The sequence below is a fragment of the Mauremys reevesii genome, linkage group 5 (genome assembly GCF_016161935.1).
Source record: "Mauremys reevesii isolate NIE-2019 linkage group 5, ASM1616193v1, whole genome shotgun sequence".
In the NCBI taxonomy this organism is placed as follows: domain Eukaryota; kingdom Metazoa; phylum Chordata; order Testudines; family Geoemydidae; genus Mauremys; species Mauremys reevesii.
The window spans coordinates 39,281,032-39,308,072 of record NC_052627.1 but is presented as its reverse complement, the minus strand read 5'-3'; the positions used below and the strand labels follow the sequence as shown (position 1 = coordinate 39,308,072).

At 39.7% G+C, this 27,041-nt stretch overlaps 1 protein-coding gene across 3 annotated transcripts in view; it reads left to right on the top strand.

Annotated features, from left to right (window-relative positions):
* The window catches only part of PRSS12 (serine protease 12), a 66,720-nt gene that overhangs the window by 35,050 nt on the left and 4,629 nt on the right, over positions 1–27,041 (top strand). For 2 of the 3 annotated variants that reach the window (XM_039542669.1, XM_039542667.1), the window contains 4 exons: positions 8,709–8,914; positions 10,325–10,403; positions 14,169–14,291; positions 25,261–25,541. In XM_039542669.1, the coding sequence (XP_039398603.1) occupies positions 8,709–8,914; positions 10,325–10,403; positions 14,169–14,291; positions 25,261–25,541 (689 nt within the window). The remainder of the gene's footprint in view (positions 1–8,708; positions 8,915–10,324; positions 10,404–14,168; positions 14,292–25,260; positions 25,542–27,041) is intronic. The other variant, XM_039542668.1, reaches the window with a different exon arrangement.

Below are 27,041 nucleotides of genomic sequence, written 5' to 3'. Positions count from 1 at the left end.
ATCATACATACATATTTTTGACTCAGGCCAGCAGGGGAGAGGAGATTTCCTTAAAATGCAGACTTGTGCAACAGAGAGTAAAACAAATGAATTAATAGTTGTACTGTATATTTTACTCCCACAGTTAACAAGGAACTATGTTTTTATTTTTACAAAATATTGTTTTGTAACATTAATAACCTTTTTAATTAAGATTTGTTTCTGAAGTTGAATCTGGAAAACCTAAGTTGGCAAGCTGTCTAGGCCCCAATTAATAGTACTTTTAAAGATCTGTATTTAAGCCAGCTTGCATACTTGTAGATTAATGTTAGTAGCAGAAAAACAATCTGAAGAACATTAGAAAGCCATCCTCCTAATGGGAAAAGCAGTTATGAAATAATAAAAAAAATTAACGGTGGCTAATCAAAACACGCTTAAAACTGAAAGAACATGTACCTTTTGTGAAGCATTACCTAATGTCTGACAAAGACTAGCAAGTAGAGTAATTTTATGGATAGGGGAAAAGGATAGAAGAGAGATGTTTTAGAAGCTCTCATGCTTGTTGAGCAAGTTAATTGGCATGATGAAAATTCTAAGATATTTGGGGCCCTTTTCTGGAAGAACTGGGTTATGAATATATAAACATATATGAAATGAAGATTAGGATATTTTTTCAGTACAGTTTTGGTAATGTAGCAGAAACTTCCATTCAACCTTTTCCATGCAGATTTTCTGTATGGGAGGACAGGTTTTTGTCCTTGTAAGGTATTCATTAAGTGGAACATCTATATATACCACTGTGCGTCTATGCGCTTGGTGGGTCTAGTCTACCATATTGAAGTACAGATCCCCGCTTTTTATCTGTGTTTCTTTTACATACCAGCTTAATGCAGAATTCAGAATTCCCTCTTTGTTCTGCAGTAACAGCTGACGCCATTGGAGGCACAGACAGTGGAATTTTCAGAAGTGCTCTGCAGTAACTCAACTCTGCCCCCATTGATTCCACCTAGACCCCTCAGCTGGGACCATGGCTTGATAATGAATGAGAAACAGTTTAAAATATTTTATTTTAATGTTTATTTCTAATGGTTAAGCCTATCATATATTTGGTTAATGTATTGGGATCTTAATAGCAAAATGTATTTTAGCAAAAGCTTTGTAATTCATTTCAATGTGTGGTTATACTCCCAGTCTACACTGGATTTACACTGGTGTAACAGAGATCAGATTTTTGTCCTTTTATATTTCTGTACTGGGCCATTTTAGGTTCCTACTGGGTTGGATGAGCTTGTACTCATGCTGTTAGCCTGAGCCACTGCCTATACCCCATTATTTTTAGCGCACTAGTTCAAGCGAAACTAGCGTGTGTCCGTCTACTCATGCCACAAAGCACCTTCCCAGCCGCTGTGTAGACATACCCTAAGTGCAACAGCAATCCGGTGTGGTGTTTTGTTGCTTTTTGCTTTAAATATAAATGCATTAATTTTTTTATCATATTTTGTTTATTCCAGCCTTCAGCCATTGCTCTCTGACTGAAGACAGAGGCTGGAGGTCACTCTACTAATGATATCTGGAGCACAGCAGTAAGGACAATTGATAGAAAGGACAGTTTTTTAAACACTATATTCAGGTGCAAAATATATTAGTATTTACATGTGCATTTTCCACAGGGTGTGTGTGTGTGTAAATCAGGAAAATATACATGCAAATGGAAACTTGTAATTAGTGTAATTTGGATGCCTAACTCTCTTAGGCTCCTTTGAAAATCCCTGACTCACTGTCTCCAAATTAAACCCTTAAGAGGGAGATTGAGGGGGACAGTGTTTATTAGCTGATTCAGTATCCAAACATGGCTGTTCCTTCCTCTTCTGCTCTGCACCAGACACTATTAACTGGGTGACCTGCTTCAATCAGGAAATGACAGCGGGTATGAAAACAGAAGATCAAATTAAAATCATACATATGTATTAAAGAAATGTACTACAATTAGTGTCCTACTCAAAAGAGCAAGGAGTGGGGCCTTCTGAACTAGTTAACAGGATATCCCGATTAACAGATGACTCCATTTTAACAGTAATGCCCCTGCAGAGCTCATCACGTTACTGTACAAGGCCATGAACCTGGGAGGAACTACTGAGATAATGATTGAGGCCCAGATCCACAAAGGTATTTAGATGCCTAACTACCACTGATTTCAGTGGGAGTTAAGCACCTAAATACATCTGAGGCTCTGGGGCCAACCCTGCTGCCTGTCCTGGCAACTGTGAGATACTTGTTCTGGTGACCCAGCATGTGTAGCTGGAATGGAAAGTGGTAATTAATATATATACTTTCTGATGAAGATGGACTGAAAGCTGTTGTTACAGAATGTTCTAGCACAAAACTGAAATGCCTAAGACCTAAATAACATTAAATATCCAGATCTCCCAATGGGTGGAATTACTTTCCCCATTAAGCAGTACTATTTGTTGTTGAGCATCATTAGACTTAAGTCTGTTCCCTGGGAAATGTCGCTTTTAAACCGATTTTTTTGATTAAGCAAGTGTCGAAATGGAGTGCACTGAATAAACTCCCATGTGGCAGCCTGCACCAGTGCATGGCAGCAGAAAAGTTTCCTAAAACGGTGTGGAAGAGCTCCCTTGAAACAGGCTACTCATACTGATACTTCTGATGCTTTGGCAGCTATAACCTTTGCGCCAATGAATAATCTCACTCTCTCCTTCTCCTTCATATTTCTCCTTAAAAACTACTACTTTTGCCTCCATATCTTTTTGTGTACAAACTATTGACTTGTATGTTGTATTGTTTCATGTGAGATTTAGATTTAAGCTCTTTGGGGTATGGACTTTAAGTATTTAATAAAACACTTTGAGCACAATGACACACCATAAATAATAACTATTCCTAGAAGGGTTTAGAAATGAAGGGTGGTAATTCACAATCAGATAAATCAATTTACCCTGAGGAACTGTAGGAAAATACCTCACTAAACTTTACTAGATGCTCTTGACAAAGTTTTCTTAAAGGCAGATCCCCAAAGTAGATATGATTTTGCAATAAAAGCCTGGAATTTGTCACTGTTTTGTGATACTATATGTGGACACATCAGCTCCCCACAGAAATCAGGGAGTTTGTATGTTCCTTGTGTCTGTGTGTGTGTGTCTGCAATCAATATAATTGTTCGGAGAGGTGTGGGGGGAGGATTTGGAACAAGAAGAGACACATTGTTTGTGGCTAACAAGTTAAACAAATCATTCTAAACCCATTATGTAAAGATTGTCCTATAATGCCTCCAAAGTCAACGAGGCTTTGGATTATCTGGCATGTACGTGCAGGTCACACAAATTAAAATGTCTAGGGACAGCTTGACTTTGTGCTACCAACTCTGTCAGCTGTTCTCTAAATTTTTCTTTTGCAGATTTTTTTTGCAATTCACTTATTTTATTCTGCATTCCCTTTTTATTCCTCCTCTTTAGAGTGTGGTCAAAAATCCACATAGGGAATATAAATGTGCATATTCAAGTCTGAAAAGAGAGGAACATTTCACCCACCACTCTCCAGTCTAAATTATATGGACATTAGAGATCCTTGGCCCCTGATCCAGCCATGTTGTGCTGCTCTCCAGTGGAAGGGGATTTTTCCATTACTATGGAATCCCCAGCTGGTGCAGAGCCTGTGCAGTTCCATCTGTGCTACTCCCTCCCAACACTGGGGGTGTTACTTATTTTTCTGCCTAATTTGGTATTATTAAACATCCCTGTTTGAAATGTTAGTCTGCACAAATGCACTCATGCTTCTCACTGGACATACAGATATCCCTTTGAACACATAATAATGTCCTCTTTTCAAAATGTAGCCTTAGGGTATGTCTACACTGCAATAAAAGACCTGCAGCACTGCCATGGCTGGCCTGGGTCGGCTGACTCAGGCTCACAGGGCTCAGGCTGTGGGGTTAAAAATTGCAGTGTAGACGTTTGGGCTCCAGCTACAATCTCAGTCCTTAAAATTAGCCAATCAAAATACATTTTGGTGAATTCAGCTATAAATATTTCCTCACATTTCTTTTTCAATTTTATTGATATGCAAACTCATGACTTTACAAGGAGCCTTGAATATACTTTTGTCACCATTTCAGGTAACTGTACCTATATTTCCCCCCTTGTGGTCCACTCCAGGCTCCTCAGCATCATCTTTCCGCTGGGTAGGAAAGATAGAAAATGTGGCAAAAGACCACCTTGGCTTAACCACGAGATCTTGCATGATCTAAAAAATAAAAAGGAGTCACATAAAAAATGTAAATTAGGACAAATTACAAAGAATAAATATAGGCAAACAACACAGGAATGCAGGGGCAAGATTAGAAAGGCAAAGGCACAAAATGAGCTCAAACTAGCTACAGGAATAAAGGGAAACAAGAAGACTTTTTATCAATACATTAGAAGCAAGAGGAAGACCAAGGGACAGGGTAGGCCCATTGTTCGGTGAGGCAGGAGAAACAGTAACAGGAAACTTGGAAACGGCAGAGATGCTCAATGACTTCTTTGTTTCGGTCTTCACCAAGAAGTCAGAAGGAATGCCTAACATAGTGAATGCTAATGGGAAGGGGTTTGGTTTAGAAGATAAATTAAAAAAAGAACACTTAGAAAAGTTAGATGCCTGTAAGTCCCCAGGGCCTGATGAAATCACTTAGAAAAGTTAGATGCCTGTAAGTCCCCAGGGCCTGATGAAATGCATCCTAGCATACTCAAGGAGCTAATAGAGGAGGTATCTGAGCTTCTAGCTATTATCTTTGGAAAATAATGGGAGACAGGAGAGATTCCAGAAGACTGGAAATGGGCAAATATAGTGCCTGTCTATAAAAAGGGAAATAAAAACAACCCAGGAAACTACAGACCAGTTAGTTTAACTTCTGTGCCAGGGAAGATAATGGAGCAAGTAATTAAGGAAATCATCTGCAAACACTTGGAAGGTGGTAAGGTGATAGGGAATAGCCAGCATGGATTTGTAAAGAACAAATCATGTCAAACAATCTGATAGCTTTCTTTAATAGGATAACGAGTCTTGTGGATAAGGGAGAAGCGGTGGATGTGGTATACCTAGACTTTAGTAAGGCATCTGATACGGTCTCGCATGATATTCTTATCGATAAACTAGGCAAATACAACTTAGATGGGGCTACCATAAGGTGGGTGCATAACTGGCAGGATAACCATACTCAGAGAGTAGTTATTAATGGTTCCCAATCCTGCTGGAAAGGTATAACAAGTGGGGTTCCGCAGGGGTCTGTTTTGGGACTGGCTCTGTTCAATATCTTCATCAATGACTTAGATATTGGCATAGAAAGTACGCTTATTAAGTTTGCAGATGATACCAAACTGGGAGGGATTGCAACTGCTTTGGAGGATAGGGTCATAATTCAAAATGATCTGGACAAATTAGAGAAATGGTCTGAGGTAAACAGGATGAAGTTTAATAAAGACAAATGCAAAGTGCTCCACTTAGGAAGGAACAATCAGTTTCTCACATACAGAATGGGAAGAGATTGTCTAGGAAGGAGTACAGCAGAAAGGGATTATGGGGTTATAGTGGACCACAAGCTAAATATGAGTCAACAGTGTGATGCTGTTGCAAAAAAAAGCAAACATGAGTCGGAGATGCATTAAGAGGTATGTTGTGAGCAAGACACGAGAAGTCATTCTTCCGCTCTACTCTGTGCTGGTTAGGCCTCAACTGGAGTATTGTGTCCAGTTCTGGGCACCGCATATCAAGAAAGATGTGGAGAAATTGGAGCAACAAGAATGATTAAAGGTCTTGAGAACATGACCTATGAAGGAAGGCTGAAAGAATTGGGTTTGTTTAGTTTGGAAAAGAGAAGACTGAGAGGGGACATGATAGCAGTTTTCAGGTATCTAAAAGGGTGTCATAAGGAGGAGGGAGAAAACTTGTTCATCTTAGCCTCTAAGGATAGAACAAGAAGCAATGGGCTTAAACTGCAGCAAGGGAAGTTTAGGTTGGACATTAGGAAAAAGTTCCTAACTGTCAGGGTGGTTAAACACTGGAATAAGCTGCTTAGGGAGGTTGTGGAATCTCCATCTCTGGAGATATTTAAGAGTAGGTTAGATAAATGTCTATCAGGGATGGTCTAGACAGTATTTGGTCCTGCCATGAGGGCAGGGGACTGGACTCGATGACTTCTCGAGGTTCTTTCCAGTCCTAGAATCTATGAATCTATGGAGCCCAGGCTCTGAAATCCCATGGATGGGGGGTAGGCCTCAGGGAAGGGTATGTCTACACTGCAATTAAAAGCCTGCAGCTGGCCCATGCCAGCTGACATGGGCTTCTGGGCTCAGGCTGCAGGGCTGTATAATTCTGGTGTAGATGTTCCGGCTCAGGCTGTAGCCTGAGCTCTAGGATATTCCCACCTTGCAAGATCCTAGGGCACTAGCCCAAGGCTACTAGCCAGGGCACTAGCCCAAGCGTCTACGAACTGCAGTTAAACAGCCTATTAGCCTGAGCCTGAGTCAGCTGACCCAGGCTCTGAGACTCAGTGCCAAGGGTTTTTTATTGCTGTGTAGGTGTAGCGTACCTTAGTTGAAAATATATGCACATGGTATAATATAACAACACCCTACAGCTCTATAGCACTCAGTACATTGTATTTCAACAAAATGACACTCACTTGCATTTTACTAATCTGCAAACTTGTAATTCACTCACTCACACAGAGTGTTCTTGTGTGCTCACCCACTTCTCAGCAAAGCCAGCAGGGATGTCTTAGATCACTAATACTTTGTACTCTTATACACAATACACTACCGAACATTTACTAATACTTATGATAATGTTTCATAGTGTAATTAAAAATCAACACATAAATGAACAAAGTGGATGCTGAGATGAATTATTCTTGCTTTTTTATTGTTTGTCCACTTGCTGGCTAATTTGCAAAATTCAGTCATTCACAATGGGCCTTTCAGTCATTAGTGAAATGCTACTGTATTGCCCATAATCTGTAAGTATCAGACTTTCAAACCCTAATAAGATGCCTTAAATCCCACAAATGGATACTCAGCCTGATACCTATCCATATAAATGTATGTCTCATGTACCTAAATTTTGTTTTCATCATCCAAGTTCAGGATTTAGACATCCTATGAAAGAGCTCATATTTCAAAATGGGCTTCACACAAGTTTTTTTAGTGGTGATTACAGATTTAGGACCCAATACTTCAAGATTTTGCATGCCCTCAACTGCTACTGAAGCACTTTGCAGAAATGGGCCCTTATGAAGCTAAATTAATCTCTGGTGTAACTCCATTGAAATCAAGGATAAATTTGATGAACTCCATCTAATCTAAGGATTTCTGTAATGCCCATCACTGTAGTCTCTAATATTTTGATTAAAGCTTGGCTAAATTGATCGATAAGCTACCTACAGGATGATCCTCTGGTGGCACAGAGACAACATAGCAGCTCCTTACCAATTATTGGTATGGGACATGGCCTGGGCTTTGCTGGCTACTTTATTGACCGTGTGGGGCCACTGGCAGCTGGTGCAATTTACAGCAGTTTGGGGACTGCTCTAACTTACACTGGGGAACGTGACTGGTGTACAGCCAGTCCAGGACTGGCAGAGCATAAAAGTATTTAACCCACCCTCCCCCATGCACATATCCAGTCCTGTCTGCTCTGCAGCTGCAACTGAAGATCAGAGCCATCATACTTGTCCTGGTGTGTTCATTAGTACCTGCTCTTGTAGGATAGCTGGGAGAAAAAGGTGTGTAATAATCTTGGCTACCACATAAACACAATATTAATGAGACATGCTAAAGCTTTGCCGAGATGGATGAACATGCTATGCATCCAATTTAGATGTGCTTGAGGGAAAGCAAAGTCTGACTGGTAAATAAATTAAAATAATTTCTCTATTAGATTATGCCACAGTGATGAATTCTTCAGCCGATAGACTCACCACTTAGTTGTAAAACCAATGTTATATGGTAGCAATAAGATCTAATGGTTTGTGTGGCTGGAAAAGATCCAACTCTGAACTTTACTTTTTGCAAAAGTATTATTACAACAATGAAATTTATCTCTTTCTCTAATTGTATTATTTTACATCTAAAATAAAAGTACAAGGTACTGCAGTTTGAAGGTTATATTTTGTATAAACTATTAATGATTTTCTGTGCCATGCTGCCCTGATTTATGTTCATAGTTGCCATTAATGTATGGTATACTTGAAGGCATATTTCCCAATAAACTGTAGGTTCTCCTTCCTTATTTAGCCAGTTTAGTTGTCGGAAAGAATCGTAACACAAATACATTATTTTTAGTGTACATAGATGCTGAGTTTAGGGAAAGATTAAACAGATTATGGGAAAAAAAGTGGTGTGGGTTTTTATTTCGTGCTATTACAATATAAAAATCCTTTTCCTTTCTATAGAGCTTTTTGGCTAAGGATACAAACGCATTTTACAAACATTAACTAATGAATCCTCCAAAGTTAGTCAGTTATTATTCTAGTGTATAGATAAGTTAATAGAGACAATGAGAAGGTAAGTGACTTGTCCAAAGTTCTGCAGTGAACTAGTAACAGAACTTGGAATAAAACCTCAAAGTCTTCATCCTTAGTACCCTACACACATCCTCTTCTATATATTTCAATTTAGGCAAATGTAGGACAATGCGTAAAACATTTTAATTAAACAATGGCGTTCTGCTTGCAGAGGCTCAGCTAGAGCAAGGACTATGGCATATTTTGGGGAAGGGAAAGGACCAATCCACGTGGATAATGTGAAATGTACAGGAAATGAGAGATCCCTGGCAGACTGCATAAAACAGGATATTGGAACACACAACTGCCGTCACAGTGAAGATGCTGGCGTGATCTGCGACTACCTTGGCAAGAAGGCCTCCGGGAACAGTAATAAAAGTGAAATACCTTTGTGAGGTTTATGGCAATAGATTCAAAACTAGGTATATTATGATGATTGCTAGAAAAAGAAAAGAAAAGGAAGGAAGTGAAAAATCTGATCTCACAGGAGAAAAATGTACATATTTATAAACAAAAATCTATACCTTAAAATCTGTGGGTCAGGTGCTTGCTCTTTACGTCATTCTGGCAGTGCAAAGGAACCACAAAGCCAATTTAAATGGCACAGGGGAATCCTCTAGTTTAACAACATGGGGACCTTTGCAGTTAGGTGCAGCCAGGGCTTTAACTTACGCTGGGTGTTAAACCAGATCCAGGGAGGCATAAAGGTTAGTGAACAACCACCTGTGTCCCCTCCCACCACCTGTGCCAAGCATAGATTGGCTGCAGCTGAGGACTGAGCCCTATATAGAGTCAGATACTTCTCTCACATCAGTGTAAATTAGTAATTACTTTGTTGTATACAGTGTGACTGTAGCCATGTCAGTCCCAGGGTACTAGAGAGACAAATTGTGTATTGGACCTATTTCTGTTCGTGAGCGAGACAAGCTTTTGAGCTTACGGTTTCTTTAGTCAGTAAGGACAAGATTCTGCAAGGTGCTGAGTGCCATCCCCATCCAGTGAGACCTGGAGAGCTCTGTATAAGCACAAAAACTTCTCTCATCAAGAGAAGTTGGTCTAATAAAAGAGATTATCTCACCCACCCTGTCTCTCAAATTACTTTGTAGAAGTCAAAGGAGTGACTCCAGATGTATGCTGATGTAACGCAGAGCAGAATATTGGTCTTATACTTAAATCACTTCAGATATGAAAAATAAGGAAAGATTTCCAGCTCTTTGTGTGTATTATTCATATTATAACCTTCATATTTATTAAAAGATTATTTTTAGTGGATCACATGCAGAAGGGTAACTCATTCTTACACTGTGAACTGAAAAAGACTGCAGATAATGGTTTGAACACCTGTTTAGCTTTCTATTAGAGCATGGGGGATAGTGCTCATTGCCTAGTGATCACAATTCAGAAAATATTCTCAGCCAGACAGAACCTTTAAAAGGTGTGGGTCAAAAATATTTGTGTGGGAGTCCTGTGTATGGAGAGAGAACAGTGTGGGAGTCAAAATCCACCATGAAGATACCAGAATGAAATTTTGCTGAAGGAGTATGTGATTATTGTTTTTTTAATTGGATTTCACTGACAAACTTTGAGAATAATATAAGGGTTGAGCCTACAAGGCAGGTCCTGAGCACACAACTCCCCTGGGGTCACTGGATGGTGATGGTACTCAGCACAGAATCACATCCTTACTGACTAAAGAAACAAAATAAAATACACTTTTTTTTGTATCTACCAAACCTTATATATTCTTGCTGTGTGGAGTTTACGGCCTAAACCTTATTTTCTGTTTAGATTCCCTTGCTTCTGTTTGTGGATTGAGGTTACTGCATCGTCGACAGAAGCGGATAATTGGTGGGAAAAATTCTTTAAGGTAAATGATATTCCGTACAGTGAAAGTCATTTTCAATGTAAACTTGTGGGATGTGCAGTTGCCATAAGCCCTCAGCCTTGTTTAGCTTCTGATTAAATGTTTTGCTTCTCATGAAATAAATGCGGATTATCAATGTGAATTTTGCCATGTTGGGCTTAGTTTGGCACAAAGAACATAATTTGTTCAACAAGTATAGTTTTTTCCAGGCCAGTTAGAACTGGATGAATTATTCACCCATTAGTTCAGGGTGAGTAAAGCTTTGTGCAGCCCCAACCAAAGGCTGATGTTCCAGCCTACATCTCTTCCTCTGTTTCCTCATCTTCAGTCTCTGTGGGACATCATGGTGCATCATGACCTTTCTCTGGCTACTTCTACACTACATGCCACTGGCAATACATGTAGTTGTACATCCACACTGTGGTATGTAGCAAATGAACCTTTCCCCGCTGCCTCCCCTCTGTCAGAGCCTTTCCCAGCTGGCAGAATCTTCCCTGCAAAAAGCTCCAGCAGTGGGGAGCAGCCAGACTGTTTCTCTGTGGCAGGGAAGAGCTCCAGCAGAAGGAACTGCCGGAGCCTCTCTTTCCTGCCGGAGCTTCTCCTGGTAGCCGCAGTCTTTTACTGTGGTGGTGAATGGCTCCAGTAGTGGGGAAGCAGTGTAGACGGGGAAGCACAGTTTGGGGAAGCAGAGAGCTATGGAGGGTATGTACTTGGGTACATACCCACATCCTTCATGTGTGTCTTTCCTCTACTTACTTAAGCCATGCCTCACCATCTACTCTGCTATTCATACCTGTGCTAGCGTAGTAAGAAGGATGCAGTGTAGAGGCACCCTGTAACACACAGTAATTATGCGGACATTCCCATGAAGCCACTCCGCCTATGGTCCTTCCTGTACAGCCCTCATGTGGGGAATAGGGGATGGTTTTTTATTTCTAGTGTCTTTGTGAGCCATTTGATGTGCATATGCGATATTCAAAATCTGAGTAATTGGTTGGACACACAAATCACATTTCATGTTTCAATTTCTTGATCGACTGTGCGGAACTCTTACAGACAGATTTCCAGTGGGCAATCTTAGGATTCTGAATTCAAAATTTGCTTTATGTGAATACTTTGTAATATGCACTTAAATTTTGTTGTTTGAGTTAACATTCCTGCTGGTGAATTTGTTCACTAGAATATTCCCAGAAAGCACACACAGAGGGAGCAGGAACACATTCGAAGCAAATCTGAGGACCAGATCAAAAAATAATCTTTGTGGTATTTACCACACTTGGTGGTCAGATATTGCATTTCACTTTTGGGTACATTGGAAAAAGAGCCATTTCAGTTTCTCCTGAGAAGCAAATCCAAAACAATAGCTGTGAACCATATAGATGGATCTGTGGGTCTGCTATACATTTAAAAGAACTGTAAAAGGCTAAATAGCATGAAAGGAGGTTGGGTATTATTAACACATTAAAACATCATTTTTCTCAAGTAAAATATACTTTGTTGATGATGATATAGCAGGGAAATATGACTTTTCATTAACTGGTAGTTGGTTCTTGGCCATATTGGTATATAACATACTTCCATATGTTCACCCACCCACACTTGTATAACTGCAAGTAGAGATAGACTTGTTTTCTCAATATTTGTGAATTATGACAACCACAAAGACTATTCGTAATATCTTATGGATACAGGAATAAGGAACAAGATGTAAGGAATGTGATGTGAATGATACAAAGAATATTATAAAGCCTTCATATAAAAATATGGTGTGTTCTCTTTAGAATACCGTGCACACTATTAGTCACCCCACCTCCAAAAGGCTATTGCAGATCAGGAGAGGGTTTCAGAGAAGAGTGACAAAAATGATCCAGGGAAAAACTGACATATGCAGAGAGATTGAAAAGACTGGTATTGTTTACCTTAGAAAGGAGACAAAGAAGAAGGGATAAACAAAAAATAATGAATGGTATAGAGAAAGTAGATCAGGAACTTCTACCACAAGAACAAGGGGACAGAGTATGAAATTAAAAGGTGGGAAATTCAAAACCAATAAAAGGGAAATACTTTTTCACACAATGTGTTATTAGACTGTGGCACTTGGTACCACAGGAAATCATTGAAGCAAAGTATTTAACCAGATTCAAAAAGGGATTGGATATTATATGGATGTCAAGAATATCCAGAATTATCATAACTAAGGCTGCGAGTCTTTCAGAGAGGTCACGGAAGCCATGGATTCCATGACTTTGGTGACTGCTGCAGCAGCTGGTGCGGCTGACCTGGCGGCCCCAGACAACTGGTCCTGGGCGGTACCCTGGAGCAGCGGTCCAGGAGCAGCAGCGACGCCCCAGTCTGCCCCTGTCTGGAGGAGCAGCAGCGGTGGTGGGCCACAGGCCACCCCTGGTCTGGAGCAGTGGTGGTGGGGCCATGGGCCACCCCCCAGCCCAGAGGAGCAGTGGTGGGGCCACGGGTTGTCCCCCGGCCACCCGCCAGCCCAGAGTGGCGGCAGCAGGGCCCCTGGCCGCTCCCGCCTCTGGAGCAGCAGCAGGGCCCTGGGCTGCCCCCCACCCCCAGGAGTAGCAGCATCCCCCCCATAGCAGGTAAGATTTAGTTAGGGGTATTTTTAGTAAAAGTCATGGACAGGTCACTTAAAAGTCCTGGACAGGTACTTTTTGGTTGTTGCCCGTGACCTGTCCATGACTTTTACTAAAAATACCCGTGACTAACTCATAGCCTTAATCATAATTAATAAAATTTTTTGAAAGGGATATCAAACCTCATGCTTCAAGTCTTAAGTCAATTTTTAAATATTAGAGACCAGGATGAGACCTATGTGAAGGGCAGATTACCCTGCTTTCCTCTGAAGCATCTGGTACTTGCTAGTGTCAGACACTGGACTAGATGGAACACTGCTCTGATCCTGTTTGTCAGTTCCTGTGTTCTAGTATTACTGTTCAAATGGATATTGGTTAAAATTAAACTAGCTGCTACTTATATTCTGGCTGCTGTTCTCTCTCTTCCCTTCTTGCTAGTTCTGTCCTTCTATAGGAAGATGTAAGAACTGAATCTTGTGATCCCACTATCAATTCCATCTTTATAGGGTTGGGAATATGTATCCTTGATCTGCTAAATTGTTTGGATTTATCTTGAATAGCTGATCACATGTGGAGAGATGAGATGGGGCTAATTTGTGTATTTCTTGTTGTTTCTGCTTTTCCCTTAATCCCGTTGATGTTGAAGATTTGTTTACATCCAGTCAAGGGCAGATGGGGCAGTTAGCATTAATGGGAACAGAAAAGCAGATTGGGAGTTTTTCATGGAACTCTCCCCACCCTCCACTCCCAGATTTTTGGCATGGTAGCCTTCTCCTCACAGTTGCATATTTTTATATGGTAACTATTAGAACTGCTTTACCTCTTCTCTCACTTGGATAATATTTGGTGGGGGACACAGATCGTATGTTTTTGGCATGAAGGATGTATTCTGAGAAGGGATGATTAAACTGATTCATAGTGGGATGAAGTGCTGAGAGCGTTCGATGTCCAAGCAGTCTGTAAACTAACCTTGAGGGTCGTTGAATGGCATTCTGAATGCTATACTAACATGATTAAATGGACTCCCAATTGTTACTCAGTAAATAATGTGTCTTAAGTTATTTAAACCAATGTAGCAATAGTGGGTCTACACTCAAGACAGCTTGCCAGTTACCTTTACTCTTCCATTTTGCTTAGTATACTAAAAGACACGACTGATTTATTCTCTCTTTAGGGGCGGCTGGCCCTGGCAGGTTGCCCTCCGACTGAAATCATCTCATGGTGATGGAAGACTCTTATGTGGTGCCACACTCATCAGCAGCTGCTGGGTGCTCACTGCAGCACACTGTTTTAAGAGGTAGTACTGCATGATTAACAATGGGATACATTTCCAGTACCACTGCATTGCTACCTTTGTGAGGCCAGTGGGAATGATACAGAGGCAAAACCCCACTCTTGCCACCAGTATATTGAAAATTGTTCCCAAAGAGACTAAGACATCTGTTAAAAAAAAAAAAGTTCTGTGTTAACTCATATGTTAAAACTATTCTTACTCCCACATTCTAGCATTGCACAGATTGCATTAATCACTCAACAGATTTATGTTCAGAGTTTCACCTTTTCCAGAGAAAACCTTTATAGAGAAAGCTTCAGACTTCTTTAGCATAATCACCTAAGGGACCTGGCCCCTCAGAACACCACAGTGTACAGGTCTCTGTTAACTCTGCAAGTTGAGATGAGAACAACCAAGCAAACAAGTACATAGATCCTGTGTTGTATTTTGATGTTCTGTTTGGTAAGGCACAGTCAGCTACGAAACTTAAGTGACAGTTTTCCTGTAATGTTTTACAGACTAGTTGAGCTGACCTGAAAGACCCTCTCTTTGATCAAAACATCTTCGTATTTTGTGGAATCTAAGGGAAAAGTAAATTTGCACCTTGCCCATGTCTGGATCTAATTAGTTTTTCTTATTCCTTCAGCCAGGCTGACAACAACTGCCTTACTCTGTGGTTTCTTAGTGTACAAGAATTAAGTATTTTGTAGCCATCTTAAGGATTCCCCCAGCACACTCAGGGAAGCTTTAAAACACCTTCAGCCAAATACAGGAGTGAGTCTAAGAGGCTCTTAGCTGCTTGCATCTTCTTCCGGCCATTCAGCCTACTGTACAGTATGTTACACCACCTTCAGCTCCCTTCCACCCACTTACCACTTGATGTGTAACTAAAGCTCCCTTACAAATCATCTCTGAATTGGCCTGTTCTATTTCACCACCTCCATTAAACTGTCATCTAACTTTTCTGTATTTATTCTCTCATTTTTACTTTTTGTATACGTTTTTCTTTTTTATGATCTTCCTGCTCAGTTTCTTTTGTGGCAGCCCAATCCAATATTTGTAACATCACAGTTCATTGCCACTGAAGTTACTGCAGTGTCACAAGTACTGATTTAAATAGCAAGGAAGTATAATAAACAGATATAATAAACAGCTGTGGCGAAAGCTTCATTTTGAGACCAACATCTTTCAGCAATGACTGGGGAAGAAATATAGAATAACTTCAAAATAATTATAAGGAAGTTGGCAAAATTTGCCTAAGTGTGCTGGGAGCAATTTAACTTCAACCTTTGGCCCCTTCTCTTTCCTCACTTCCCACTAGAAAAGAGGCAGGAGGTTGCTTTCATTAAAATGAATGGAAATTGGTACCTTTTTTTAGAGGCAGCTGCTCAACATCTTTTCATTTTCATGTTTCCAACAGTCATGTGGGACTCTTCCTGGTAACTGTTCAAGCCTTAATGGCCAGACTTTGTTCATTAAATCGCAGACTCTTTCCACTGAGATTCAAGCTGTTTTTGTTTTAGAAAATGAAAGTGCAAAGTCTTGGGTTTCTGTCATTAAAATGACTATAAACTGGCCTCTTCATGCCTGTTCATGAGTCCCATGGTAATAACTAAGGATGAAGGTTAGTAGAGCATTTTAGAAAGACTTTTGATAGAGCATTTTATTTAAGGCTTGAAAACAAAGCACTCTCTCTTCTTCTCTCCTGTTATTGAAATCTTGTCTAATAGTAATTTGTATATTTCACATTTTGGACACATGGGGGCAGATTCTTTACCCCATCAGCAATCCACTAATGCACAGCAGAGAAGGGGGAAGACAGGAGCAAGCCAATTGTGGCTCCCTGATCCTCAGCCACTGGCCAGGAAGCAGCTCTAGCTTACTTCTGTGGAAAACTAGGTGATGCTCTGCCCCCTCCTTTAACTTTCCAGTTTGCACATGTCTTGTCCCTGGAATGCCCAAGGCACACTACCCCATTCCCATTTTGCTGGGCTTGGGGGGCGCAAAAAGTGGCAGAGCTGCCACCATGATCTTTTTGTGAGCAGAGAGTTCCTGTGCCCAGGGTGAATTCTCCAATGACTCTCTCTGGCTTAAAATAAAAAAATCTAGCCTCATGGTCCCCACCCCCCCCAGTCTCTTTATAGAAAAATAGATATTTTCCCTATTATGTCCTTCTGTCCACATGTAGCAACTGAATTGGAACATCTCATCTTGGGTTGAATCTGAGCAGACACCTTCATCGTGAACAGCTCATTAACATGCAGCTGAGCAAGTATGCACATAAACCTACACACAAACCTTCTGTTAGGACTGAAACAACTCTATGGCCCAAATTAATCTCTGGTATAATTCCATTGATTTGAATGGCTGCACTAGGTATTGATTTGGCCTTCTGTGTCCAAAATTTCCATTTATACAGTGCTTATTCTCGCTAAAGCCTATCTGGGAAAGCAAGAATGCAGAGCCTTACAGTGAGAATGATAGAATGAAGGCACATATAGTAGTTATCAGTAGATTTAGTGTGGAGAATGTATTAGCCTCATATTGAGTGGCCAGGTAAGGAAGAATTTTTAAACCAGTAGTGCTGTTTTAGAACTATCTTTTTGAAGTCTCATTGTGACAAACATCCCTTCTCCTCAGCTCCTAGGACAGCTTTTGCAGCTAGCACACTGACTTGGAGGTTGCAGAAGTGTAATTAAGATTGCACTGATGTGATTTGGGCCAGGATATCCCACACTCTTAGCATATTTCATGTAGAAAGGACAGAAACTAAACATATCAATCAAAATAAAACATTTTAATTGGGATGATTAAATATTTGTTTTACTGTAACATGTAGAGGCCTCAAGTCAGGAAATGTGTCTTATTATGTTGAGTGCTGAACAAAAAGCATAAAGACAATCCCTGCGCCAGGAGTTTACAATCTAAATAAAGACAAGACATAACAGCTGAGTGGGAGAGGGAAGTTAAGAGTAATAGTAACACGGTATGTAGACTAACTATGTGCAGAATTTGCAGGTTCCCTTTTCCTTGAATCAATATGAGATAGCTAACAACTCTAACTTCTTAACAACTCTCTATCTGTAACCACTGATTAATTTAAAAGTATTTTATAAATAACTTCCATCTGTATTTTACACATCTTATTCAGAATTATTACTAAACAGATCTCCAAGGGAGCAATTTATCTTAGGCATTGAGATAAACACATTAAGAAGCCCATATTAAGTGCACAGTTAGGGAGTAAAGCGTACAGTTGTTGGAAAGAAAGAATTATTTAAAAAGTTCCACTGAAGCACCTAGTGCAATGGAAGGTACTTCGTCTTCTGCTCATACACTTTTGAGGAACTATACCCCTAATTTTGTCCTCTAGAGCTGGGACTACATTTGCATCTTGGTTAAGAGCTCTCTGCAAATCCTCTTTACACACAGGACTTTCAGGATTGGATTCTTAATATCACCAAATAACTCTGTATTGTCATACTGCACTGATTATATATAGATACTGACATAAGGAGGGATATAATAGAGGTCTATAAAATCATGAGTGGTGTGGAGAAAGTGAATAAGAAAGTGTTATTTACTTCTTCACATAACACAAGAATCAGCGGTCACCCAATTAAATCAATAGGCAGCATGTTTAAAACAAACACGCAATGCACAGTCAACCTGTGGAACTAATTGCCAGGAGATGTTGTGAAGGCCAAAACTAAAACTGGGTTCAAAAAAGAACTAGATAAGTTCATGGAGGATAGGTCCATCAATGAATATTAGCCAAGGGGGTGAGGGATGCAACTCCATGGTCTGGGTGGCCCTAGTCTCTGACTGCCAGAAGGTGGGAGTGGACAATGGGATGGATCACTTGATGATTGCCTGTTCTGTTCATTCCTCTGAACATATGGCTACCTGGCATTGGAATACAGGATACTGGGCTAGATGGACCATTGGTCTGACCCAGTACGGTTGTTCTTGTGGCACGCTCTCCAGAGTACCTATCACCTAATGCACATAACTGTAGTTGTGCACTGACTTAATTGTGCCTCAAAGTTGTTACTGAATACACTATGAATACTTCTATGCTTATTGCATATTTTACTGAGCAAATGCAAGCAGGTTTTGGGGCCAAACCCTCAGTCCTTGATGCATAAAGCCTCAGTCTTTACAGTAAAAGGAGGATAATAAAGCTGACTTAAAAGGGCATAAGGGAAATCCCTGCCTGATATAGTCAGAATAGCCACACCTATGTCACTCACAATTTCCCTCTTCCAGCAGAGTGGACATGTTGGAGAATGCTAGGGGACCGGAGAGTGTATGGCCAGAGTAGCCTGTGCTTTGGTAATCCCTGTTCAGCATAGCTGCCTCTTGGGGGCTGTTAAAAGCAGGCATCAGTTAGAATAGTCCTGTGGCTGGTCTCAATTTGTGCCAGGAGCCAAACAGGATTGTGTGCATGCCAGGTCATTTTAAGCTGCCTTTGCCCCTCTCTCTGAGTTCTGTGCCAAGTGCAGTTCAGCCAAGCCTGGGAATCTGGGCCTTTTTGGGCAATAAGCACAAATCTGTTCCCAAATTTCTTTGTGCCTAATGCAAGTAGTCAAGTGTTTATCTGTTTAAATGTAGTGTCACTAGTCTCCACCTCTCTGCAAAGTACTACGAAGGAGAGATGTCTTTACCTCCTTATAAGATATACTGTTGCTAAACAAGGACCAGACTGTGGCCAGATACTTCTTGTGCATGTAAGAGGTGGAATATCCAGCTGGTGGGCACAATTACAGCCTCTGGCCTCTTTGTATCTCAGGTGCTCCCTCATGCACCCTCTATGGCACAAACCATTACAGCAGAAGCAGGAGAGTAGGGGAGGAGACAGGACCATATATCACCCCCAATGCTCCCCAGTAAACATGTTCACAAGCTGGAGGAGCTGACCAGCACTCAAATGGAATACATCAAATCCCTTTAAGAGATATAGCAATGGATTCACTCCCCGTGTGCCAGGATGTTCCAACACAGAGCAGTGCTTAACTAGCAGAAATAAATCCAGTGCTGTTAATGAAAAGAAATAAGGATCTCCAAGTGCTTTTTAAACATTAATGAAGTAAATTTCCCCATGCCCCTGGGAAGTTAATATTAATTTCATTTTACAGATGGGGATACTGAGGCCCAGAGCAGCTCAATGCCCGGTGTCACACTGAAAGTTACTGGCAAAGTTGAGAACAGAACCAGGTCTTCCTCTACCTGTTAGACAAGTCTGTCTCTTTTTTGTATTGGCCCTTGTGCAATGTTTAAATTTGGCAAAATGCGTAATTACATTCAGAGTCATTGGAAAGAACAAAAGATCGTTGTCAACAGATCAAAGTAAATTCTGAGCAGTCTATACAGGACTTGTGTGAATGCCTGTGCACTGGAGTAGGGTAAATCAGTATTCAGACAGCTCATTCAGCCCTGGTTTAGCAGCACTGTAGCTAATTCACACTTCTGTGGATTTGTATGGGAAGTTGCCTTTCTCACCCTGTTACATTTTATTGGAAATTACAGTTTGTTATTCAAATCAGCCTTCTTGAATCTCATGTTTTTCACCATATTGCTAAAAATTAACAACATCCATAACACAAGAAGCAAGCAGTGCTCAAACTAAGGAGAATGCAGTTCCTCTTGTTATGTGAGGAAGACGACTTTCAATAGGCAGGGGAAAGAAGACAAAGAGACAAGCAAGTTTCTCCTGCTAAATGTGTACCAGTTGAGCCCCAACTGGCAGTATAGAGTCCAATATCAGAGATCATAAACTACTTTCCTTTCTGCGGTAGTACTGGTTTAGCAATCAGAAGAAACTTTTTTAAAATATTTTTTAAAATGAGGTTCTTATTAAACCTGTACTGAAGGAAGAAAGAAAGACCTGTCTGACATTAAGTCATATAGCTGGTGTCAGATATTTAGCACTATTCTGACCTCCAGCAGATTTCAAAATGTTGAATTCAGTGACAAACATTAGGGCACAAACTCAAATTTGTACACTATAATGTTGTGGACAAATCCATATCTACTGAAATGCAACTGTAACCTTTTAATTTAAAAAAAAATCCAGATTATACAAGATAAGAGGTGCCTCTCACCATTTGAAATTAGAAGGTTAAATTTCCATTAGGTCACTGAAAATACATCTGAAAAGTATATAGTTGCACTCATTTGTATGCACAAAACCCTTATTTGAATGTACAAAATGGGTGCATGGGTGGACAAACACCTGTTTGTGTAAAAAATGAGCATTTTCCCAAACAATTACCAGTATTACATGGGCAACTATTCAAGGGTTTCATTCATGCAGACAAAAGTATACCTATAATTTGTATGCCTCTGACTGATACACTAGGCAAATGGCGGATATTACTTTTAATGCTAGTGACTCTGCATCTTTCTATCCTAATACCATAGGGACATTCAGACATATACTAATAAAATCACTTAAATAATGTTTTCTAACTTTTATCAAGCATTATCTGTGGCAGTATGTTGCTGTTTATAGGCTTCCATTGGGAATAGAGAGCTATTAATGGCAATGAGATCAGCAGTTAAAAATACAGGCAAAAATTAGTGGACTATCTAGCGTTGCGTAAGTGGCAAAGGAAAGAGCATCTTTTCCTAAATTGATTAGGCTCATGTATTGCATTATTTGGTTTCCTGAGTGAGACTCAACCAAATGTTTATATATAGTCAGAAAGTTATGAAATTTGAGCAGAGAAAACAAGTGAGAGGTCAAAAGAAAATAATGTATATTCCATTTTTGTAGGTGGTGGTTGCATTTAAGTGAACATATAATCATCTCTTATATTAGACCACACTTAAATGAGCCATTTACTGTTACAAAGGAGAAATTCTGTATCAGTTTCCTTTCTAGATTCTTAGTTTCTTCAGTGAAAATTTAAAAAGTTGGCCAATATGTTGGTAACATCAGCCAAACTGTTATCCTGCGAGTATGTAAGCTCGCCCACTGGGAGAAGTGACACTGGAGGAAAAGTATTTGGCTGGCAACCTAATCCATTCCAGTGTCAGGACACTCTTTACATTCCAAGCATTACATCTGTTCTGTAAATAATCTCTGTAAGAGTGAAGGGAGACTGTGCTCAAACTGTGCAGCCTTAACCATTCAACTACCTTGACCTTGTCCAGCTTTGTGAGCTACATAGGGATAACTGTGGAGCTATTTCTTTGTCAGCGTGTAAAAATGTTTCTGAACAGGTATGTTTATTCCTGTTATGATAATTTCACAGATGAGAAGTAAGAAAGATGAAATGGAGTTTGACTTTGATAGTGTTCCAGTTGCAATGTACATCACTGTGGAGTGTTTTCCATCAACTTCAAGTGGGAACAAAATCAAAGACTTATAAACAGAGTGTGAAAAGCCTCCAAGAAGTCTCATTACTAGGGGTGTCATATACTAGCACTCAGCCTCAAGCATTTTCTTCTAAAATGAACATGGCTCTGATTGACTTAAAGAGACCTTGATTTGGTAATGTCACATCTCACAGCCTTTTACTGAGTTTACCCTGCAACTGATACAGAAATCCTTAAGTCACTCTCCAGAAGGTACCATCATTACTTCTGCAGCCTACTATCCTATGCTCCTTATAGTGATCAGGCAGCAAAGACTACTCATGTGCTTACTGAATTACTTCTGCACCTTCATGCAGAGATAGGCATACCATGATTCAACAAGGAAACAGATTCATTACATTGCTAAAATTTTCCATATTTACAGGCATACTAGTATTTTTCACTAATAAAGCACATGCCTATATGAATATTTAGGAGCACTTTGAGCGCTATAGATTTCAAGAAATATTGCTGAAAATATTTGCATACAACCCATGAAAATTTACCAGCTTAGTCCATTTTTGGAGCTCATTTAACATACTTGTATATAAACAACAGTTTCTAACAACTTCCCCGGCAGCATTAGTAAACTAACAAACAGAAAAAGCAAACAAACCCCATAACCACTCTCAGGTTCTAGAGCCACAGCAATAGCCAAGATGTACCAAAAAATATGTTTACGTTTCTTATACAAGTCAAGAAGAATTGTGAAATAATATCAGAAAACAGACAGAACATGAAGCTATGTGAGGCAGGGACTCTGCTATTTAACACAATTAACCTATTGTAGCAGCATATATAAAAATTCAACTATACTCTGTGATCTCAAAGTGCTTTATGAAAGAGAGTAAAACGGATGGGGAAAATAAGGCACAGAAATAGACTTGCCCAGGCTCACACAGGAGGGGCAACAGTGAGAGCTCAGGTCTCCTGATTCTCAACCTAGCACCTTATCGTGTTGGTACACGTGATACACGTAATAGTTAACAGTTGCAGTAAAAAGGAAACACAGGAAGAGATATCAGTGTTATCTGAGACCAGTGTAGAACTACACCTCAGTCATATAATAAAATTAGAGTGTAAAGGTTTTTAAAAGACCAGTTAGGCCTACTGCTTTAAAACACAATTGTCACTCTAACTGCTTTTACTTAGTGTATAAGGCATTGAAATAAAGACCATAGTAACCCAGAAATCTTAATCAGCACACCTGAGACTGACCATTAACTCACATGCTGTATGTAGTGACTCAGTGCAGTCAATAGACTTGCCCTGTTTAAAATAAAGTATCTGGTGATCCAGACATGGAAGAGTGGGATTCTTGGTGGGCGTCTCAGAGCAGGAAATGGTTAGCATTACTGACAGGCAGCAGATGTCGGGGATTTTGACAGCTCTGCTTTGATGCATAATTTTGGACTTCGCCACTGATGTCATAGTTCAGATGATGTATCATGCTCCAGAAACCAGTTGTAGCCTGATGGACTTTGTTATTGTGGAAAATTTCCTTCGAAGCAATACCAGAGTAAATAGGATATCTTAGGGCCCAATCCTGCTCCCACTGAAGTCAGTGGGAATTTTGTCGTTTATTTGAACAGGCACAGAACAAGGTCAAATGAAGTCAAATAGCATCTTTTATTACTGGAGAAACCATGAGGTGTTTAACAGTGAAGATTTAGAAACGTATTAAAATTTTCATTCTCTGGTGAGAGGTGCCTTAGAAATAAGATCAGGAAACACTCAAACATGGTGGAGAGGACCAAAAGCCTCTGAATATACTGAAATAAGACATCAATAAAGGGAGTACTATTTTTTCCCTCCCTTTAGTTGAAGGGACGCATTCCTATTGTTGCTGATGATTTTTGCATTAATACTCAGAATTCTCCAAGGACACTCCCTAATGAAAATGGATCCACTGATAAGATATCAACAGATTGATGCTTTGTTGTCTAAATAGTAAGTTGGGTATTGATAAAAAGATACCCCCAAGGTGTTTTGTTAAATACCTTTCAAATAAACCTAATAAATCCAAGCTGGAAAAAAAGAGGGGAAAAATCTTCATTAGTTTATTTTTCAGGGATGAGATTATTACAGCTTCATGAATAGTATGTTCTGATCATGCAGACTCACAGGTTAGTTTTTCTGATAGTATTTTAAGAAAGATCCATGTAAATACAAGATCAGTTTTTACATCTCCGTAATCTTCAACTATTATGGGCCAACTGAATTTTTTTGTATTGTAATTTCCAGCCACAAAGCAAGTACAGTATGGTAGATAAGAGTATTACAAAGAAAGAACAATATTAGTATTGTTAAGGAGGTTTTCTGTAAAAGACTTTTGTGTTCAACAGTCATTACTTCATTTCTCCAGTACTATAAAGCAACCTTCACATAAAATGTAGAAAATACCTCAAATTATATTGTTGCAATTTTAAATAATTCTTCCTGCTTAGTTAGAGAAAAACGTAATAAATATATTGGGCCATATCCTGCATGACTTGCTAAGTTTTTACCCAGGTTAAACTCCCATTGAATTCCACAAGCAATACAAGCTTTTCTGGAGTAAGAACTGAATGAGGCCTGTAGAATGTGACCCTATAACATGTTATTTTATAAGGGAAGGCCAGGAAAGAAGCCTGAATTTAGAATTAGAGCTGGTCAGGAAATTTTTTATTAAATTATTTTTTCATTAGAAAATGCTGATCCGTTGCAACTTTTCCTGAGAATGGATTAGTTTTGACTAAACATGCGTCAGGAAAGTTTCTCAGGTCCAGGATGGAATTTCTGCTCAAAACCTGAGAAAGAGATCCCAGAATAGCTGATGACCTGGTAATTAGGGTTACACGTCTGGGATGTAGGAGACATAAATTCAAGTCCCTGCTCTGCCTGATTTAGAGCAGAGACTTGACCCTAGGTTTCTCACATTCTAGCTGAGTCCCTTAACCACCAGCTATCTTGGGTAGATATTTCTCTCCATCAGTCAAAATATTTTGAAAAGTCTGTTACATCCCACTGAGGAACAGGAAAATATTTGAAATCTCAAAAATTTTTTGCAGGACAAGAAAATCTTTTCCTGCCCAGCTCTAATTATAACAGATACACAGTTATAGACTCATAGACTTTAAGGTCAGAAGGGACCATTATGATCATCTAGTCTGACCTCCTGCACAACATGGGCCACAGAACCTCACTTACCCACTCCTGTATCAAACCTGTGTCTGAGCCACTGAAGTCCTCAAATCATGGTTTAAAGACTTCAAGGTGCAGAGAATCTTCCAGCAAGTGACCCGTGCTCCACACTGCAGAGGAAGGCGAAAAACCCCCAGGGCTTCTGCCAATCTGCCCTGAAGGAAAATTCCTTCCTGACCCCAAATATGGCGATCAGCTAAACCCTGAGCATGTGGGCAAGACTCACCAGCCAGACACCCAGGAAAGAATTCTCTGTAGTAATTCAACTCCCACCCCATCTAATATCCCATCACAAGCCATTGGGCATATTTCTCGCTAGTAGTAGAGATAATTGGGTTTACCACTAATAAAACTACTTTGGTTGTGTCATCTATATGATTAGTAAAGAGACGCTTTGGTCACAGTTGGTTGCGAATTTGTGTGATGTGAGCCCTGGTCTCATTCTCAGGTATGGCAACAACACTCGGAACTATGTTGTACGAGTTGGAGATTATCACACACTGGTTCCTGAGGAGTATGAGGAGGAAATTGGAGTCCAACAAATCATGCTGCACAAAGAATACAGGCCTGACAGCAATGACTATGACATTGCACTAGTGAGGTTGCAAGGACCAGAAGAACAGTGCGCCAGATTCAGCACTCATGTCTTACCTGCATGTTTGCCACTGAGGCGAGAGAGGCCACAGAAAACTGCCCCCAACTGTTACATCACTGGGTGGGGTGACACAGGTAAGAGTGATTTATATATTAATGCACCCAAATTTTCCTCTGCCTCACCCACAATAAAGATTTTGACTATTTCTTAAACAATCAATAGTTCAATTTGCTATTCCTAATATTCATGGTGGAATAACTGTACCAGGTTCCCTCATTTTAAAATAGGATAAAAGCTTTTGTATGTTTGTTCTCCCCATCCCACCCTCCATCATTATAGAGGAATAAAAGCACTAGTTTCTTTTAATTTAGTTTGTGCTTATAACCTTGTCTCTTCACTCTCCCAGACTGTAGGATTAATTACATAAATGGTACTGTTAAATCATCCTCTCACTCCTCTGCCAAATTCAGTCTTATTAATGAGGACCAGAAAGGCTTATACTGATTTATTTAAATGACACCAGGATGTCAAATGAAAAATGGCCACAGCACATGGGTAATGGAGAATCCAGCACACTTTCTTTCTCCTCTATTGCTGCCACTGCCATTTTCCAAATCCCAAATTTCAGCAGCTAGATTTGGGTGAAAGAAAATCCTACTAAAGATGCAGGGGAGGTAAAACACTTCTACAATCAGACTTTTGGATAACTAGCAGGTCCTGTTACTTTATTGAGTGTGGATAGGAGTTTCTTCTCCAGAAGGCTCTGTTCCTTTGTAAATTAATAACCATGTTTTACTTTTATGTTTTTATTGGGTTCATGACAGTGCAAAAAGAAGACAACTTTTTATCCTTTAGTCTTCTGACTCATTAAAACCGGCAAGAAAAAGTGGTTAATATCAGTACTTTCTTTTTACATTCATTAATCTGTGTGCATGTATGCACAGATATCTATGAGAGCATACTGAAAATATGGAGAACTAAAACCTGGGAAGAACGGTTTGCAGTACTGTATGTTTTGCCAAAAAAATACACCTCTTAGCGTTTTATTTAATTCACTGTATAAGAGCTCTGAAGTAGTACCACTTAGCTTAGAACTTCTATTTAAATGGAAATAATAGCTACTTCAAAACTTACTTTAACTGCAATAAATTACATCACTGCAACATTTACTGAGATTTTAAATGTTCTCTGCAATCAAGTTGTTATACAAGGATAATTAAGGATTTTTTTTAAAAACAAAAAATGCTGCTCTTGTCACTTTTTTCAACTGAGAGAGAATCATGAGGCACGAGATGAGTTTTTATGATGTGTTACAGAAAAAAATATTCAAATGACTTAAAATATGGAATCTTGCTTGGACCTCTACTTCTAAAGTGAAATAACCATTTGGGGTATTCCAAAAATTCTCCCACATATATATATATTTACATAAAATAAATCTTTTGAAGTTAGTTGAATTTGAAGATTTGCCACTACTTACTGCACCATTCAAAAATGTTCAGCCTACACGACAATCTAGTTCCTTCTGAATGAACTTTACTAGAGACCAATATTTTGTTTTGACAAAAGGAGACTGAAAATATGTTGAAACAACATTGAGATTTGAGACAGAACTTTTGTTTAAGTGTAATGTT